Raw genomic sequence first — 19,595 nt, 5'->3', positions numbered from 1 at the left:
AGGTTTGAAAGGGACGGCGGCAGCCATATCAAGTACTACAAAAAGTTTGAAGAGTACAAGGGTATGAGTAACATAGAGCAGAGAACATACGAGTATGTAAATATAGTCTGACACAGGATGCCAGAGAGATGGCTCTGTGCTTAAGAACACTGGTTGCTGTTCTAAATGATTTGGATTTGATTCCCAGCATGCATATGGTAGCTTACGACCATTAATGTCAGTCCCTGGCAATCCAACACCCACTTCTGACCTCTGAGGCTACCAGGCATACACCTGGTCCAAAGACATAAAACATAAAGTATTTATAATTCATGTATATCTAGTTGGGTTGTTCAATTTCATGCTATGTAAAATAGCTAATCTACTTTTTAATCACGGAGTTTTAATCTAAAAGGAGAATGAGATAAATTTACCACTGTTTACAAAAGAAGAGTAAGGAAGATCTAGATTTCTTTTTGCTTTTTTTCAACGCATTTTCTTAAGACCTGTAATACTACTTCTCATTTCCTGCCTTTTAGTCCCTGCTTTTAGTTTAGTTCCTGCCTTTTAGTCCCTGCTTTTAGTTTAGTTCCTGCCTTTTAGTCCCTGCTTTTTTCACCCCAGAGTCTGTATATTAGGAATGGGGTAGAGACTGGGAGTGTAGGAATTCGGACTTCAGCTCCTATACCATAGAGTAATGGGTTGTAATTCTGTTGCAGATGATCTTCAGACAGGACCAAGGCAGGACAGTGTGATGACTCATCAGAACCCCTAGGCAGCAAGTTCCTCTTGTTGGGTTAGGAGTCTTTCCAGTCTCAGAAATGTCTAGCTCCTCCTTGAAAAGCTAAAATAATTCAGAGAAAGAAAACCAGCCTCAGTGTTTCTTATTGTATTGATCATTTAAAGTTAAAATAATACTGAGCATCTTAGGGATGTGTATTGTGTTCTAAAGCTTTCCATACACTTGCATGGTCACTTATAACTTTAGGCATGGTAAGAATTTTTATTTCTCTGTCTTAGAAAAGAAGAAAAAGCACAGAGAGTTTGAAAGTCTTACTTTAGAAGCAACTTGAAGTTTGAACGTAGGCTCTCTGGCTATGCTTTTTAAAGGAAGTAACATTTGAGTTAGACTTTGAACAGTAGAGCCTTCTTTGCTTTTTCTGGTGTGTGTGTATTTGTGCGTGGGCTCGTGTGTGTGCATGTATAAAGGTGACAGGTTGATAGCAGTTTGCTTTTCACTTTTATTTTTTGAGATAAGCCTTCTCTCTGACCCTGAAGCTAATCACTAACTGGGCTAGACCAGCAGGCCAAGGAACTGTGGAATCTTCCACCGTCACACTCACTGCTAGGATAACAAAGCTTGGTGCTGTGCCCAGGGCTTTTGTTATCACTGTTCTTGCTGTGTGTGTTGGGATCACATAGCAAGCAACTTACAGACTGAGCTACCTTCACTTCTCCCATACCCCACTGCTCTACTCTCTCTTCTGAGACAGGAGTTTACTTGGTAGCCCAGGCTGGCCCCTTATGCCTCTCCTTTTTGAGTACTGGGATTACAATTGTGAGCCATCACAACTGCCAGACATTCTTCTTGTGTTGTTTTATTTTTCAGTGTTCCAATCCAGCATGGGGCCTTGTGTGTGTTAAAGAACCACTTTACCTCTGGTCTATTTCCTCAGCAATAATTTTCTTAGGGAGAGGCTTCGGGAAGGACATTCAGGGTGAAATAAATGTTATTTGGGGTACTGGCTGGTTTTGTGTGTCAACTTGACACAAGCTGGAGTTATCACAGAGAAAGGAGCCTCAGTAGAGGAAATGCCTCCATGAGATCCAGCTGTAAGGCATTTTCTCAACTAGTGATCAAGGGGGAGGGCCCAACCCATTGTGGATGGTGCCATCCCTGGGATGGTAGACCTGGGTTCTATAAAAAAGCCAGGGGGAGCAAGGCAGTAAGTAACATCCCTCCATGGCCTCTGCATCAGCTCCTGCTTCCTGGCCTGCTTGAGTTTCTGTCCTGACTTCCTTTGGTGATGAACAATAGTGTGGAAGTGTAAGCTGAATAAACCCTTTCCTCCCCAGCTTGCTTCTTGGTCATGATGTTTTGTGCAGGAATAGAAACCCTGACTAAGACATTTGGGAAAACAAGAAAGAGCTGGGCCTAACTAAATTGTTAAATTTAGGGAAGTAAAAGATCACATGTGCTGAAAATGTAATATTTCAAAGAAATTGGATCACATACTATAAAATAAATTGCCAAAAGAACATAGATATCAAGTATCCGGGTAAGTTTATCTGTTAATTTTTCTCATCTAGACTCATGTACCACTGATGAACTTCTATGAAGTATAAGGGAATGTAGTCAAAGTTACAAGTAACTTTGTTATAACTAAAGTTATGTTTGCCCACACCTTTCCACATTCATGCACTACTATCTTATGAAGTCTCTTAAGCATGAAGTGTCAGGGATGATGTTCAGCCCCTCATTATAGGATAGGATTTGACTCTTGTGGCTAAGGATTGGTATGGTTCAGAATGGAGAGTCCATGGTAGTACCTTGAGAATGAGAAAGAGGAGGGAGGAGTTTGGAGGCTATGTGGATTAGTCATACTTCCCTCAAGCTTCCAGTTCAGAGTTGTCTGTGGGGGAATAAGCATGTTAATAGGAGATCCTGTAACAATGTGTGTGTGTGTAAGTGTGTGTCTACTTGTTTGTGTGTGTGCATACATGCTTGTTTATTTCATTATGTGTATGTGTACTTGTGTGTGCTTTTTGCTCGTCTTTTACAGTTTTGAAAACTACGTGGGGGAATACTCACTGTAAAACCATGTTGGGACCTCAGAAGAGTTTGCCATGCATTGCCCCACTGCTGACCACGGTGGAGGAGACTCTGAGCACCGTCTCTGCTCGGGTCCGAGGACACATTCCTGAATGGCTCAATGGCTATCTACTTCGAGTTGGACCTGGGAAGTTTGAGTTTGGAAAGGATAGGTAAGCCTAGATTTTAGAGTAACGTTGGGCTTCGTGGTGTAGTTCGAGTCTCTAGAACATACATTCACTCCCATTCATCTCCAAGATGACCACTGGCTCTCTTTCTCTTTGGTTACAGATAAGGAAATTGCTGCCTAGAGGAGGAAAAAAAGTATTTGTTAGAACCATTTTCTCCCTCACTCACAGTTCAAGTTGTGAATTTGAAGTTCTCTTTGGGTTTATGGCCCTAAGAGAGCCACACAAGGATCTCCATGGACTACTGAGCCATCTCACTTCAGGATCCTGAAGAGCACATTCCTTCTTTGCCTACCTGTTCCTCTACCACCCCGACCCTCCCAGTCACAAGGACCTCTTTCAGTTTCTCCTTTTGGTGCCCAGTGTCTTGGCACGGATGCTTTCTTATCTGTCTGTCTTTCCTAATCTCCCGGGGCAGATTTTTGTTCTGATGTCAACGGAAATGGGATTTCCTGTGGCTTCTCCTGTGGCATCTGATTTTAAAACCACCAAGGGCGGTTGTGTTGCCAGTTTTCTGCATTGCCGAAATGCAGGGGGAAAATGGGTTTTGACATTGGCAAAAACCCTTATTGCCAATGCCCAACCCCCTGTTTTCTTTAATTACCTATTTATCATTTACTTTATTTTTATGAGTGTTTGCCTACTTTTAAATATATGTATCATAGATGTGCTGGTGCCCACAGAGATCACAAAAGATCTGCTGGATTCCCAGAAACTTGAGCAATGGATGACTGTGAGCTACCATGTAGGTGCAGAGAACTGAACCCGTGTCCTCTGTAAGAGCAGCAAGAACTATTACGTTCTGAACCATCTCTCCAGCCTTGTTTTTCTTTGTTGATGTATGTTAGCTGTGTTCCTCAACTAGGATGTAAGTTCCATGAGGGCAGAAAAAGCTTCCTGACTTATCCAGATGCTCCCAATATCTTGAACAGTGGCCTGTACCTAGCTATTACTCAACAAGTAGATACAACGGGTGAAAACCCACAAGGTCTATAGGATGTCATTTCTTTGTGTGTCTCAGGGATATGAAGTGATGGGAAGAGATGGCTGTGATTGGGAGATATTCTGCTCTGTAACATTTTAAAATGTTAGACAATTTCTGTATGAAAAAAATGTGAACCACAGCAAAAGTATTGGGTTGGGTTGGGTACAGGTATGGACTACCCAACACATTCACCTTTAGCAACTTTATGCTACTTCCTGCTGGTGGTCTTTACTATTTTAAAAACTATACTTATGTTAAAAACTACGTCACCCTGGAGCATGGAGAGATGGCTCAGTGGTTTATAGCACTTGTTACTACTGCAGAAGACCTGAGTTCAAGTCCCAGCACCTACATGGTAACTTACAACCATTTATAACTCCAGTTCCAGAGGATGAAACTCTCTTTTCAGGCATCAGGCATATGTTGGGGTACACATGCTACACATATATACATGAAAGCAAACAATCTAATACACATAAAATTAGAATAAATCAAACCAAATTCAAAAAGAAAAGAAAAGAATTGCAGTCATCAGTAGCTTTCTCTGTTCTGCTTTTTAAAACATTTATGCTATCATAGCAGCAAGATAGCTTAGTCTATCTACATAGCAAGTTCAAGGCTAGCCTGGGTTATGTAGTGAGCTTCTTTACCTCCCTCCCTCCCTTCTTCCCTCCCTCTCACCCCCTTCTCTAACACACACACACACACACACACACACACACACACACACACACACACACACGAGAGAGAGAGAGAGAGAGAGAGAGAGAGAGAGAGAGAGAGAGAGAGAGAGAGGGAGAGTATGAGGGGAGGGAGGGAAGGAGAAAGGGAGCAGAGAATCTAAAGACTCACTTAGTGCTAAAGCCTGTGTAGAAGTTGGGCCACAAGTAGCAAATTGTGAGTATATGACCTGGGTGGGAGCCAGGGTAGTAAATTATAGAACAGGGACTGTCACACGAGTGTTCGTTTAGCAAGGTTATACTGTTGTCCCTTTGCTTCTACTCCCCATCTCTAGGTACCGAGATGTCTATCTTCCTCCTGATACAGTAAGGCCATTGTTCATAAGGGGGATTTTCTTTTTTTCTTTCTATGGTTTTTCGAGACAGGGTTTCTTCTTGTAGTCAGTCAGACCTGGCTGTCCTGGAACTGGCTTTGTTGACCAGGCTGTCCTTGAACTCACAGAGATTCAGCTGCCTCTGCCTGTGTCAGATCAAAGGCAAGCTCCACAAAAGCCTGCCTCACAAGGAGAGAAAATGGAAGGTCACGGTGCTTACCTTGCAGCTGCTGACCTTCAAGTGTTTCAGAAGAATGTGTTAAAATGGCATATTTTGGGGTGACATGCAGGAACCTCTACAGTTTTAGTCATCAGTAGATACTTCTAAAGGCTTCTGTCTTTTGCTCTTGTGAGTAGTACTTACTGGAGCCTGGGTGAACAGACACCAGCCCTGACAACAGGAGCCATTGTCTTTTCAGACAGTGAGGTTAGCCTTCCTTGCCCAGGCTGACAACATCATTGAGACAGGGCCTCAGCTCAAGGTGGCCTCAGACTCATCCTCTTATATCTGCTTCTCTGGTGTTGAGACCACAGGTCTGTTTCACTACCCTGGCTCTACTAACATTGTTTTTCCCAAAACAAGACTACAATTTTTATTTTATTTTATCTTATGCTTACAGTTTTTTGATGTTCCATACTTTAATTTTTATTTTCACCTGTGCCATGGCATACATGTGGTGGTCAGAGGACAACATGCAGGAATCTGTTCTCTCCTTTTGTCCTGTGGGTTCTGGGCATTGAGTTCAGGTCACCAGGCTTGGTGGCAATTGCCTTTACCGCCTTGCTACCCATGCTCTATCATTTTATTAGGCAATATCTAGTATAATTATAAGGGCAGAATGATTGTGCAAAGAATAAAACAGAAAAAACTACAGTAAACAGAAAATTTAATGCATTTAAGATATGAGGATAGGGGCTGGAGAGATGGTTCAGTGGTTAAGAGCACTGACTGCTCTTCCAGAGGTCCTGAGTTTAAATCCCAGCAACCACATGGTGGTTCATAGCCATCTGTAATGGGATCTGATGCCCTCTTCTGGTGCCTGAAGACAGCTCCAGTGTACTCATATGTAATAAATAAATCTTTTAAAAAAAGATATGAGGATGAATGTTTCATTTTAGGAACTTGTTCTGATTTGGAAAATGCCAAGCCTTTTCTGTCCTCTTAGCCAGAGGGAAAAGAGCAGAATTATCTTAGGGCTTATCACTGTAGGGTTTTACTTCAGTCCATAGGAAGATGAGATTTTTTTTAATTTATTTTTTTTATTCACCTTATAACCCAATTACAGCCCTCCCCTTCTCCTTTCAGTTCTACCCTTACAAGTCAGAGAAGAGGAAGCCCTACTTGGTTGGGTACCACCCCACCCTAGGACATCTAGTTTCAGCAGAACTAAGCACATCCTTTCTCACTGAGGCCCCACAAGGCAGTCTGGGTAGGGGAAGGGGATCCAAGGACAAGCCACAGAGTCAGAGGCAGCGCATGGTAGATTTTTGAGAGGAGTTAAGGGTCAGGAGGATGCAAATTGAGTTTCCTGTTGTAGTCCAGGGGGTTCAGAACACTGTTCTTCCATAATTTCAGGTTCTCTGAGAGAGTGGGTAGCTCTGGGGACACTTGCCTGTACTATCTTTGCATCTCGATGGCAGAAACATTCTTCCACTCATTTTGACCCATCTTTCCTTACTCGTGAATGAACGTCTACTCTTTCCTTCCATCTGTAGATACAACCATTGGTTTGATGGAATGGCTTTGCTTCACCAGTTCAGAATGGAGAGGGGCACAGTGACCTACAAGAGCAAGTTTCTACAGAGTGATACATACAAGGCCAACAGTGCTGGAGACAGAATTGTGATCTCAGAATTTGGCACGCTGGCCCTTCCTGACCCATGCAAGAGCATCTTTGAGCGTTTCATGTCAAGGTTTGAGCCACCTAGTAAGCATCCCTTAAAGTGACAGTAATTGTTATTTAAATTAGTATTTATGCAATAGAAATCTTGAAAAATGTGCATCTTAAAAATATTTTTATTTATTTTTATGTGTCTGTGATGGGTGTCCATGAAAGCCAGAAGAGGGGGTTGAATCCCACGGAGCTGGGGTTACAGGTGGTTGTGAGCTGCTCTGCATGGGTGCTAGAAACAGAATCAGGTCTTCTGAATGAGCAATATGTGTTCTTAAGTTTTGAGACATTTCTCCAGCCATTGAAAAGTACACATTATGTGTGTGTATGTGTGTGTGTGTGTGGGGGGGGGGTTGACACTGGAGTTTTCTCCCTTAGAGTATGTGTTCAGTGTCTGCTCCCTGGTTTCAGCTATGACTGACAACACCAGCGTCAACTTTGTGCAGTACAAAGGTGATTACTACATGAGCACAGAGACCAATTTTATGAATAAAGTGGACATTGAAACGCTGGAAAGAACAGAAAAGGTAATGTGTAGGCCCAAAGTGAATAAAATAGATCCTAATTTTCTTTCTATTTAGAGGACGTTGTAGAATCTAGACAGCTAGAAGTGTCAGAGGTTCATCCCCCCCCCCCAAACAAAGGCGCCCATTAATTTAGGTGACCTCACCCTCTGCCAGTATTAGAATAGATTGTGGGGTTGATTTTTCTTAAAGATAGTCCCAAATTCCTACCTCAGTTTTAACATCGCAAGGACTGGGTCTAAGGGAACTAGCCCTGACAGGTTCACCCTCTTTCTAGGCATAATGACTGTCAGACTGTTGTATGGACACATATTGCCTTGAAACATTAATTAATAACATCTCAGGGCAATATTTTTTTTTTGATACAGTATCTTGCTCTGTAGTTCAGCCTGGCTTGGAATTTACCGTGTACTTTAGGCCAGCTTTGAACTTACAATCCTCATGCCTCAGTCTCCCGAGGGTTAGGGTTACAGTCGTGCCCCACCACTTCAGTGTAAGATTTTAATTTTATTTTTGATTATAATAGTTATGCTTATTTTGAACTTTTTTGTGATATTAGATCAATCCATGCAGATTTTGTTTTGTTTGTTTTTGGTGGTGGCTGGGGCACCGCTGGTTCTTATTGTTTTGATTTTCATCTGTTTCTTTTTCCTTAGTAGGAAAGATGATTTAGATTTCTCCGAGGTTTCTCAGGTCATACTTTCTACATAGATGACCTGCTTCTGTAAGCAATGCTAATTTATGCTATTACAGCTCTATTGGGCATCATTTACAATTCTGAAGTGGTCCCAAACCTGCAGGTGGACTGGAGCAAATTCGTTGCTGTGAATGGAGCAACTGCACATCCTCATTACGACCCAGATGGGACAGCATACAATATGGGGAACACCTATGGACCAAGAGGTGAGGTGAAGGTGGAGGTCCTTTTAGATTTAACTGGGAGTAAATTGTTTCCCGAAGCTCCATTGTATTTAAAATACAAGTAGGAAGGTTTCAGAAAGCAGCCAGTCTCCACCCAGTCACCAATAATTTCTTCCTCCACTTGCTCAGGGCCTTGAAACCTATCCATCTACTCTCAGGGAAGGCAAATTTGGGTCATTGTATTTGAGAACACGTTTCTCTGAACAAGAGTATCTTGGCTGGGGGTATTAGATATTTATGACTGTCTATCTTGGCTAATAGTCAGACTGTTGTCTCGAGTCAATGAAACCTGTGTTATGGTTGGGCTGTAGCTTTGGTGAATAGTTAGTTGGCTTTGCAGATCGCTCTTCTATATCCACACACGTGAATGTGCATGAAGAGGGATGCTGCGGCTTTAGTTTCTATTGGCTTAGGTACAGATAGGATGTCCCTTCACCCAGCTCGTTTTCTTTACTTTCAGATGAGGATTGATTCTTGGATACTGTTACAGGAATCAGCAGAGATCCTCTTTGGCAAATTAGTTCAATGGGTACAGTGGCTCAGCAGAGTTGGGGCTTGTTTTGCTCCATCCATCAGTTTTTGATCATTAAAAAAAATCCACTTCTTACTAACTCTATTAACCAGTTTATTTTGAAACTCATTCATAACATGAAAAATGCCATTTTTAGCTATATGTTTTAAAATAGTCACTAAATCATCAATCTCAACCCCAATACAGCTGGGAATCAACTAGAGCGCTTGCTGTCAGGGTAGATCACTGGGCTCCCTCCATCTGGAGGAATTCTGGTTTAGCAGAACTGAAAAGAGGCAGAGAATCTTTACTGTGGACCCCAGGGGATATTGGTCCAAGGAGCCTCTGGGTCTCACTGAGAGACCCGGGCAACAGTCATGACTGCCAGGCTTGTTCCTCTACCTCAGCTCCCGGTTCCTAGAAAGTCCTGGAGACCCCTGCCAGGAGGTAGTCAAGTGCTGAGCAGGACAGGGCTGCTTCGCATTCCTCGGAGTAAGTAGCTGCTTATCTGTCAGAGTGCCTTCAAGATGACTGCAGGCCTCGTAGTTAGAATAGTTCAGTGACTGTTTACATTCAGTGCAGTGGATAATTCAATTGCCAACACTGGGATTCTAACTAATGCTTAACTTGCTTCTCTTTGCTCATTTGAATATCTGGACCAATGATGTGTTTGTGCTGGAATTCAGTGTGCATGTAGGTGTAGGAAGCACAGATGCCCGGGGTATGTTTGGGAAGCATAATGATTCTGATTGTAATCGAAAAACACCTGCAATTAACTTCTACTTTTAAGAACTGAAAAAGTGTAGAAAGAGGACTAAGGAAGAAACATGCAAATCAAAACAAGGTTTTAGCCTGTTTGGATAGTTAAAGATCCTCTTTGCAAATTAGCAAAGATTCTTTGGACATTTTAATAACCTAGTTAATTTTTAGTACTTAAACTATGCTCTTCATATTAATCCATCATTGTTTCCCCCCCCCCCCCCCCCGTCACTATATACAACATGTTTTCTATGTACACAGTGGCCTCTCAGAACCTTCCTGTATCTCCACCTTGAGCATCTGCAGTAATCCATACCTATTACTCATTCAGTGCTTTTACCAAGATGTCAACAGGCATCACAAAACCAAACCTTTGATCTTTCCTGCTGAGCTTTCTCAGAACAAGCCTTCTCCACTTCAGCTGACAGTGACACCGTCCTTCCAATTGCTAATGGCAATTAGGAATCATTCTTCATGTTTCTCTCTCTCACATCTACATCCAGTTAATCAAAAGATTCATCTCAGCAATGCCCTCAAAATACCTTCAAAATCCAGCACCTCACCCCCACACTGCCCCCTCCCCCCAGCCACTCCACACCATCACTGCCTGGCATTTCTCCCAGATGCTCTCAGATCTCTTCCTCACCTTCTTCAGGTCTACTAGACCACCATCATATGCTTAGTAATGGTAAACAGGAATGCCTGCCCATACACAACCACTGCAGCCCCAACTAGCTTGTTTTCCATTATGGTTCAGATCACCATCAGATGCTTTTTTTTTTTTTTTTTTTTTTTTTTTTCTCATATGTTTTATTAGAATTTGAATTTTAGAGATGAATAGATCTTATCTGATCTGTGTACTGAATGTGAATAAAAATTGTGAAGGAAGAATTTTCTCTTGTCCAGGTTCTTGCTATAATATTATTCGCGTTCCTCCAAAAAAGAAAAAGCCTGGGGAGACGATTCATGGAGCGCAGGTGCTGTGTTCTATTGCTTCCGCCGAGAAAATGAAGCTTTCTTACTACCATAGCTTTGGTGAGTCTACTGACAAGGCCAGTTGCCCTGGGCCCTGCCTTACTGTCGCTGTGTCAGCAAGATTAGTTTTGACAAGTATCATCTTGAATATTATGATAACAAAATCTGGTTTGCATTAATACCAGCTAAGTTTTTATATTTAGTCATATATTCCCTATGCTAGCTGGCAGACTGCTTGAAGAGAGATGGCTACTTAATCTGAGTAGTTACTAGAAATGTTTCAGTCACCGTTAAAGTCCTAAAATACTAGTCACACGTGAGAAGATCTTGACTGTTTCACGTTTATATGTGTGTGTGTGTGTGTGTGTGTGTGTGTGTGTGTGTGTGTGTGTGTGTAGGACCTTATATTCTGCACGGATTGTTTCAGCCTTTAAAAATAATGTTTTGCTAGCTTTTGAGATGTTTTAGCCTTTATTCAGAACATTTACTTTATGTATTCTAAATGGTGACAGCCAAAATATTCCTGGGTCCTTCCTCCCAGCGTGGACAGGAAAAGGATTAAGGAATAAATGCACGGAGCAGAAATAATGCTTTAATATCATGCTGCTTTCTCTTACTCGTAAGCCAAAATAATTTAAAATGGAAAAAGAAACAACTAAAAACATTAACGCAAGTGTTCTTAGCAGTTCTCTCCTCTGTGTAGAAACAGGAACTAGTTTGCCAAGTAACAATTTATTGTTCCCCGGAACCTTTATAGGAATGACAAAAAACTACATAATTTTTGTCGAGCAGCCTGTAAAGATGAAGCTGTGGAAAATAATCACCTCTAAAATCCGGGGAAAGACCTTTGCCGATGGGATAAGCTGGGAGCCCCAGTATAACACGCGATTCCACGTGGTGGATAAACACACTGGACAGGCTGAGTATCTGAGCATATTCAGAGCGAAAATGTCGCCCCCGGAGCTGAATTTCCGGCGGGGCTGATTTTTTCTCCTTCGCTGGGCATTATTTCTAAAGACGTCTCTAATGAAGGGTGTTATTTTCTTCTGCGGGTTGGGCTGGCAGCTTATTAATTAGCATGGTGGCCATTGTGTGTTGGGAAACTGTGTGTTGGGGGCTGCTTTTCAATGGATTGAATTAGAAGGACCCAGAAAGCTGTCGTCACGGGTTTTCCCCTTGCCGTAATCGCGCAGAGGGGTGTGGCTTATGCAGAGCTGCTTCTGGGACTTCATGGTGTGCCGGTACCATAATCCCACTGAAGTCCACGAATGTCGGCTGAATATCTTCTTCTCTTCCCCATTAGTATTGGCACCATTGTGTTTCTCTATGTTTATCTCCAAGGGGACAGGATTCTACATTTACCTTACCCCAATTTTATTACAAAATTATTTGAATAATGAATGTACTTTTCAATTAGTCATTTAATTTATAACAAGCATCATAAGTAATGGTATTTTCTACTAATCTTGTCTAGAGTCTAGAGATCTATTTATCTATTACCTATTTATCCTAGAGATCTATTAGACCTCATTTCAGGAGGGCTTTTGAATTAGTCTCAGCAATAGATTGATTTGGATCGAACAGCCTCCATTCGCTGATTAACATGAAGTGAGCTGACTTAAAGCAAGCAATGCTTAAATTAAAGTATACTTGCTTTTGTAGTCTGATTTTTCTTCCTTTATACCTACTGACCATGGCAGGTAGGCAGAGATGTGTATTCTGATATTTCTTCCTTCATCCCCGCCGACAACGGCTTGTAAGTGGGATGCATATCCTCCCAACTCGAACTCTGCAACTTTAATTTTGAAAGGGGACAGACTGGAGAGGAAGGGAAGGGAAAGGAAGGAGAACTGAGTGTGTGTCTGCAATGTCCATGTGTCCTGCAGCCTCTCCCAGGAGTGTACTACAGCACACCCTTTCTTGCCTATCATCAAATCAATGCCTTTGAGGACCAGGGCTGCATTGTGATTGATCTGTGCTGCCAGGACGACGGGAGAAGCCTAGAAATTTACCAACTACAGAATCTCAGGAAAGCCGGAGAAGGGCTTGATCAGGTGAGCGTCTTGAACTCCCCTACCTTCTGAGTGCTGGGATTAAAGGTGTATGTCCCCGTGCCGGGTGTTAACAGTTCAGTTTTAAGGATGTTGCTTGCTGTCTGTTAATTAATGGACTGTAATACAAACTAGGTTTTAACAGCAACAGCAACCAAACAGGCAGAAAGCAGGGAGCATTTTCCCATGTGCCTCTCTTTCCTAGTTCCCCAATATCAATATTTACATTTTTGTCTTATCTATTGTTATGGTATGCATGTATATGTATAAGGTGTGTATGCACGAGCCGGGAGGTGAACACTCAGGCTGTCCGGCTTGTGCAGTTACCCTTCCCCCTTTGAACCACATTCTCACCAGCCAGTGCTGACTTCTCTCATTGCTGTAAAACATTTGCCACGGTTGAGTGCTGATCTATTGTTACCAACTGAAACCATAGTTCTTAGGGCTCACTTTGTGTTAAAAAATCAACCCAATGCCTCTCTAGTTCTGTTTCACAAACTCTGTGGTCCAGACTGACTTTCAACATGCAGCATCTTCCTTCCTTGATCTCTTAGGTGATGAGATCTGTGTACCATCAAATCCAGCTTAGACTGACTCTCCCCTCCCTCTCTCTCACTCTTTCTCCCTCTCTCCCTTCCTCTCTCCCTTCTTTCCTTTCCTTCCCTCCTTTCTCCTTCCCTTATCAACCATTCTTTCTTCCTTCCCTCTTTTCTTCATAGTAGTATGCAGTTATGGTTTCTCCATATCTTTTTGATCTTGATCATTATTATTATTATTATTATCATTAGGCAATAGAGTATTATTATTATTATTAAGGACTAGATTATACTAATTGATTGTGACAAAAGTTATTACAAACATTTGTGCACAGATTGCATGTAAACATAAATTATCAATAGATGTCTCCTTTAGATAGATCTCATGAAGTGTAGGTTAGCCTTGAACTCACTGTATAGCCAAGAGTGGCCCTGAACCCTGGTCCTATTGCCTCTGTCTTCCAAATTCTGTGATTACTGTGACCATGTGCCAATACATCTAGGCTTAGTTTTTTTTTTTTTTCTAAAATGTATATTTTTTTAGATTAGGAAAGTTCTCTTTTTCTCTCTGTATCACTAAGAGACATATCATGACAGATATAACTCTTCTTATTTTTTTCTCACTGTTGAGGCTTTTAGCCCTTATTTTATTAGTGTGATGAAGCATGCAGATTCTTTCTTGTAAACAGTGTTTAAACTGGGCACGATGTCAGATACCTTTAATCCCAGCACTTGGCAGGTAGAGGCACTCAGGGTCTCTCTAGGTTCCTAGCCAGTCTGTTCCAGGCCAGCTGAAGATACCTCATGACACCCTGTCTTAAAAGGAAAAAAACAAACAAACAAACAAACAAGTTTAAGTTGGTACTGGTGGTGCGGGCCTGTAATCCTAGCTACCTTAGGGGCCGAGGCAGGAAGATCACAACGCCTGGGAGTTTGCCTGCCTCTGCCTCTCATTTCCCAGCAGAACCTGGGACATGATGGATGGTGTGATATGTGAACATCTAACCCTGGCTTTATATGGATTTGGGGAATGCAGACTCAGGCCTGCATTCTTGCACGGCAAATACCTTTACCTACCAAACCACTGTGCTAGCCTCAATCAAGACTATTTTATTATTATTATTATTATCATCATCATCATCATCATCATCATCATCATCATTACTATTATAAGTATAACCACCTCCATGGGTGTGGAGTGCTGGTGGTGGTTTTTGGTTTACGTTTCTCAAATGACTAATGGTTTTGAGCTTCTCCTTGGGCCCTCAGGGGAAGAGTTGTCTGTAACACCTGGTTCTTTTTTCATATTTTCTTTCCCTCCTAAATCTCTACCTTACTGTCTTTCATGATCTCTCTAGCTCATCTTTGCCTCCAAACAGCTACTGTAGGCATTTGATTTGTCTCTCTTCATTTATGTATGTACTTAAGTTCTCAGAAGAACAGTTGATTCGTATCACCTGTGCCAACCTTTATCACCCTACCATTTACATCCTTCCCTGGCAGGTGCTCTTTTAAAATCTTACTATTATCATCATTGACTCATTGTACCATTCAAGGCCTCGCCTACTCTTATCAGATACAACAGCCCAAGAAGGCTGTTCCTGGGAGCCAGCTAAGGGTTAGTGAAAACTGGCCTAGCTCCAGAATGTGTGGGGTTTGAGTAACCTCAGTCTACTAAGCTGGCTCTTTTCTGAACCCGTGAACGTGAAAAAGGGAAACTTCTTTGTTACCGTCTAGTCCTTGGGGCCTTTGGCTATTTAATCATTTGCTAATTTGATATTAATTAATACTTAATTTTGTAGTTATAATTCCACCAGTAGAATCTAATTTTCATCTACAGTGTCTAAACAATACTTAGCCTAAAGTAGACATTCAGTAGGTTTTTTTTTTTAATGGATGAATTGGAACTATTATTTGCGCAATCCTTGTAATGATTGAATTCAAGTTACTATTTATTATCCTAGCAATGACCTCCCCCTCATCTGTTTATTTCTCTGTTCTGAGCAGGTGTATAAGTCAAAGGCAAAGTCTTTCCCTCGAAGATTTGTCTTGCCCTTAGATGTCAGTGTGGGGGCCCCTGAGGGAGAGAACCTCAGCCCACTGTCCTATTCTTCAGCCAGTGCGGTGAGACAGGGTAATAGAGAGGTAAGCTCCCAGTAGACATTAAACTGAGGTTGTATCTTAGGGACATCACCTTATTCTTTGGCTGCCCTCCAGATGTTTGGTGCCCTGCCGGTTTCATAACATTTGGCTGAGCTTGGGTGAGGTCCTAGAAACTTGTTTGCACAAGAGCCACAGAAACTGGGTGGGATGGACACAGTAGTTGGTTGTACTTTCTGGGTCTTGAGCCAGATCTATGAAGCTTACTGGTGGTTGTGGAATGTGTGAGCTTTTCAGGTTGACCTGACCCATTCATGCCTTCTGGGGACCCTGCTTTTTCCATGGGAATGTCACTGTGCAGCTATGCCTTGCTTTAGTAGAATACAGCTCTCCCTCCTGAACCATTTGGGATCTTAGTCACCCCTGACAACATTGTTACATGGGCACTCACCATGGGAAGGGGAACAATAGGGACAATGATGTAGAACTTTAGCTATAAATCCAGTCATGACTTTCAGAGTAGTGTACCCCATACACCAAGGAAATGAAAGAGAGTTAAGAGAAAATAAAGAGAATTAAGCAGCCACTCAGTATCCTTTGGGGATCTCTGTTAGATCTGGTGCTCTCCTGAAAATCTACACCACGAGGACCTGGAAGAGGAAGGGGGGATTGAATTTCCTCAGATCAACTATGGCCGATTCAATGGCAAAAAGTATAGATTCTTCTATGGCTGTGGTTTTCGACATTTGGTGGGAGATTCTCTGATTAAAGTTGACGTGACGAACAAGACCATAAAGGTAAGGAAAGCTCTTCTCTCGTTTTTTTTTCTAAGACCTGTTTTGCTCTTTGAACTAATTTCTGTTTTGTTTAAAGTGGTTCTTCAGATGTATTATTTTTTTCAAAAATTTAGTATCTTTTTATTTTACGTGTGTATGTGTGTGTACCCAAGTGTATTGTGTGCAGGAGCCTGCAGGGGTCAGAAGAAGGCATTGGATCCTCTGGAGCTGGGGTTATGGGAAGTCATGGGCTGCTATATGGGTGTTGGGAATCAACACAGATCCTCTGGAAGAGCAACCATGTTCTTACTGAGCCATCTCTGCAGCCTGGTTTTTTGAATCCTTTAATATTACAACAGCTCAGCTATTTTCATAGATTTGGGAATCACAAAGCATCTAAGCAAGGGGTTGATTTCCTGTGTTGATTTCTAAAGGAAAGCCAAAGCTTAGAGAAATAATGCTAGAATTGATGTCGTTCTTTGGAGAAATGATGGGGTGAAGGTTGTAGTAACCCCTGTATATCAGGCTGATGGGGATGATCTTAGATGATGATCTTTGGGCAGCACTGTATTCAGTGCGGCAAGCCTGGGTTTGTGTTTGGTGTGGGAACATTCTGTTGACGGCCCACTTTATTCTGCTAGCGACAAACGAAATAAGATGTTTCCCAGTGACCTCTCACCTTTCATCACATGTATTTTGTGTGTTGGGGGGAACTCGCAGGTTTGGAGAGAAGAAGGCTTTTATCCCTCGGAGCCTGTTTTTGTTCCAGTACCAGGGGCCGATGAGGAAGACAGCGGGGTCATACTCTCTGTGGTGATCACTCCCAACCAGGTAAGTTTACCCAGCACTGGGCATAGAAGTGCAGCACTATTTAAGTGGAGTGTGATGTGTAGTGATGCAGACCATAATTTATTTTGATGCCTATGGCATCTTCTCCATCCTCTTCTCCTTTTTACTGTGTAACACCCCCCCCTTTAAAAATTATAGTCACACTCTATCTCATTTTAAAGTCCTATTTGTAAACTCATAGCAACATGATGTCTTCATAGGAGCATGCTACATACAATGTACTTTCACATATATTAAAGTAGTTTTTAAGAGTTGTGGGATACATGTGGAGTTTGTCACCTTAAGAAGTTGCAAATGACTTGCATCTATCTGATCTCACAGTGGTAAAGTCAGTGTTTAAGTCATCTGGCTTCTGGCCTGGTGTTCTTACCACCATCTGTGTCTCTAATTTCAGTGAACTGACCTAAAAAAGGCCAATATCTTAAGCCCTGGCTAGTAACTCAATAATGCTACTTACTGACTTGTCTGGACAATCTTACAGCAAATATATTCACCTCAAGACAAGCTTTGATCAATTATTAGTGGTACCTGGGTGTGGGGTTCTGAGCCTTTTAATGGTTTAGGGGAAAAAAGTGCTGTGATCAATTAGTAATGTCTACTAGGGGCTTATTCCATGTGCTTAGCACTCCAGTAATTAGGTCTGAACAGATCTCAGTCTGACTTACAAAGCTGATCTTTGTCCAGCTCCCAAGTAACACAAAATGGAAGGGTTTCTAATTTGGGAAAAAAGAACTTCCATGTATTTTACGAGACTTGAAAGAGCTGAATAAAAAACATTGTTAGACTCAAAGCTGTCTTATGAGGAGGACTGGCACAGTTTTATTTCTTTGCTTTAGGGTGTGAACTTCTTTAGTCATGGCATTTTGGCCCAGTTCAGCGACTGGGCAAATGTTTAGTGGGCGGCTAGGTGAGGTTTGCAGTAGATGCCAGGAACAGATGAACAGGAGTAAGAAGACATGGTTGCTCCCTCAGCCAGTGGAGATGGATATTCAGAGAGGGAGCTTTCAGTGCTGTGTTCTTTTTCTAGAGTGAAAGCAACTTTCTCCTTGTCTTGGATGCCAAGAACTTCACAGAACTGGGGCGAGCAGAGGTCCCTGTGCAGATGCCTTATGGGTTCCATGGCACATTTGTGCCTATCTGATGGCATAAACACATTGGAAGGACTAAGACTTCGACGAGCAAACTCTACAGAAAAGAGAAAATGGTGGTTGTCTTAGGGTTTTACGGCTGTGAACAGACACCATGACCAAGGCAACTCTTATGAGGACAACATTTAATTGGGGGCTGGGTTAAAGGTTCAGGGGTTCAGTCCAGTACCATCAAGGTGGGAGCATGGCAGCATCCAGGCAGGCATGGTGCAGGAGGAGCTGAGAGTTCTACATCTTCATCTGAAGGCTGCTAGCAGAATACTAGCTTCCAGGCAGCTAGGGTGAGGGTCTTAAACCCACAGTGACACACCTACTCCAACAAGGCTACAACTCCTAATAGTGCCATTGCCTGGGCCAAGCATATTTAAACCATGATAGTGGCTCTCACCCAAAAGGCATTGCATTTTGGCCCTGATCCTGACCCCGGTGGGCTAATGACCTTGACCACCACAGGCTCATATTTTAAATGATTGTTCCCAGCTTGTGGCACCACTTGGGGAGGTGGAGTAAACTTTTGGGGGTGATGCCTCACAGGCACCAGGAACCAGCCTTTGGGGCCCCTGGTTCTCTCATGTCCTCTCTCTGCTTCCTGGTCCACAACTAAGTGAACAGCCTTCATCCCATGCTCCCAGCCTTGCCACTGATGGGGCACTACCCCATGCCTCCTACTGTGTAGACTGAGTCCCCTCAAGTCAAGGATATTTTCCCACCTTAAGTTGTTCTATCAGTCTGAGTTTGGTTTGGTTTTGCAGCAATGGTAAAATAATTAATTAAAAAAACCCTTGATGTATGATTTTACATTTCTATTAAAACATAAATATGATCGTGTATGTTTTTAAAATACCGTTTAAAAGATCAATTTTATGAGTGTTTTACCTGCATATGTGTATGTGTATCACATGTCTGTCTGATGCCTGAAGAGGTCAGAATGGAGCATCAGATGCCCTGGAGTTACAGATGGTTGTGAGCTGCTGTGTAAGTGCTGAGAACTGAACCCAGGACCTCTGAAAGAGAAACAATCCCCAGCCTTCTCTCCAGCCCCTTTATATATATTTAAGAATATTTATGTATTTTGTGTGGTGGTGGTGGTGGTGGTGGTGATGATGGTGGTGGTGGTGATGGTGGTGATGGTGGTGATGGTGGTGGTGGTGGTGGTAGTGGTGGTGGTGATGGTGGTGGTGGTGGTGATGGTGGTGGTGGTAGTGATGGTGGTGGTGGTCGTGGTGGTTGCACATGAGTACCGGAATCCCTGGAGACCAAAACAGGTGCTGGAAAGCAAACTTAGGTCCTCTGCAAGAGCAGCACACATGCTCTCAACTACTTAGTGCTCCCTTCAGCTCTGGGTTTCTGTTGTCTTAGGCCTTATTCTTGAAACCACCAAGCAAGCACTGGTATATTTAAAGTGGTTTGCAGAGCCAGGTATAGTGGCACACACCCTTAATCCAGCACTCCTGAGGCAGGCAGATCTCTATGAATTTAAGGCAAGACTAGTCTGTTCTGCATAGTGAGATCCTGTCTCCAAAATAAATGAATAA

General features: G+C 42.4%; 1 protein-coding gene across 4 annotated transcripts; it reads left to right on the top strand.

Annotated features, from left to right (window-relative positions):
* Window positions 1-2,800: 2,800 nt before the first annotated feature.
* BCO2 (beta-carotene oxygenase 2) lies at window positions 2,801-18,053 on the top strand (the record flags this gene model as incomplete). 4 transcript variants are annotated; one of them, XM_080929941.1, is made up of 11 exons in its annotated part: window positions 2,801-2,964; window positions 6,735-6,946; window positions 7,322-7,437; window positions 8,235-8,337; window positions 10,532-10,660; window positions 11,358-11,518; window positions 12,487-12,654; window positions 15,195-15,332; window positions 15,902-16,084; window positions 16,784-16,894; window positions 17,940-18,053. In XM_080929941.1, 11 exons carry the CDS (start codon window positions 2,801-2,803, stop codon window positions 18,051-18,053), a joined length of 1,599 nt encoding a protein of 532 aa, XP_080786067.1. The 4 variants fall into 4 exon arrangements, with proteins under 4 accessions (XP_080786067.1, XP_080786068.1, XP_080786069.1 ...); XM_080929942.1 differs by lacking the exon at window positions 15,195-15,332; XM_080929943.1 differs by lacking the exon at window positions 2,801-2,964 and having other exon boundaries at window positions 6,742-6,946; window positions 7,289-7,437.
* Between the last annotated feature and the right edge of the window lie 1,542 nt (window positions 18,054-19,595).

This window comes from Micromys minutus (genome assembly GCF_963924665.1).
Source record: "Micromys minutus genome assembly, chromosome: 16".
Taxonomy (NCBI): Eukaryota; Metazoa; Chordata; class Mammalia; order Rodentia; family Muridae; genus Micromys; species Micromys minutus.
The sequence above is the reverse complement of the archived record's forward strand: the minus strand, read 5'-3'. Positions and strand labels throughout refer to the sequence as shown.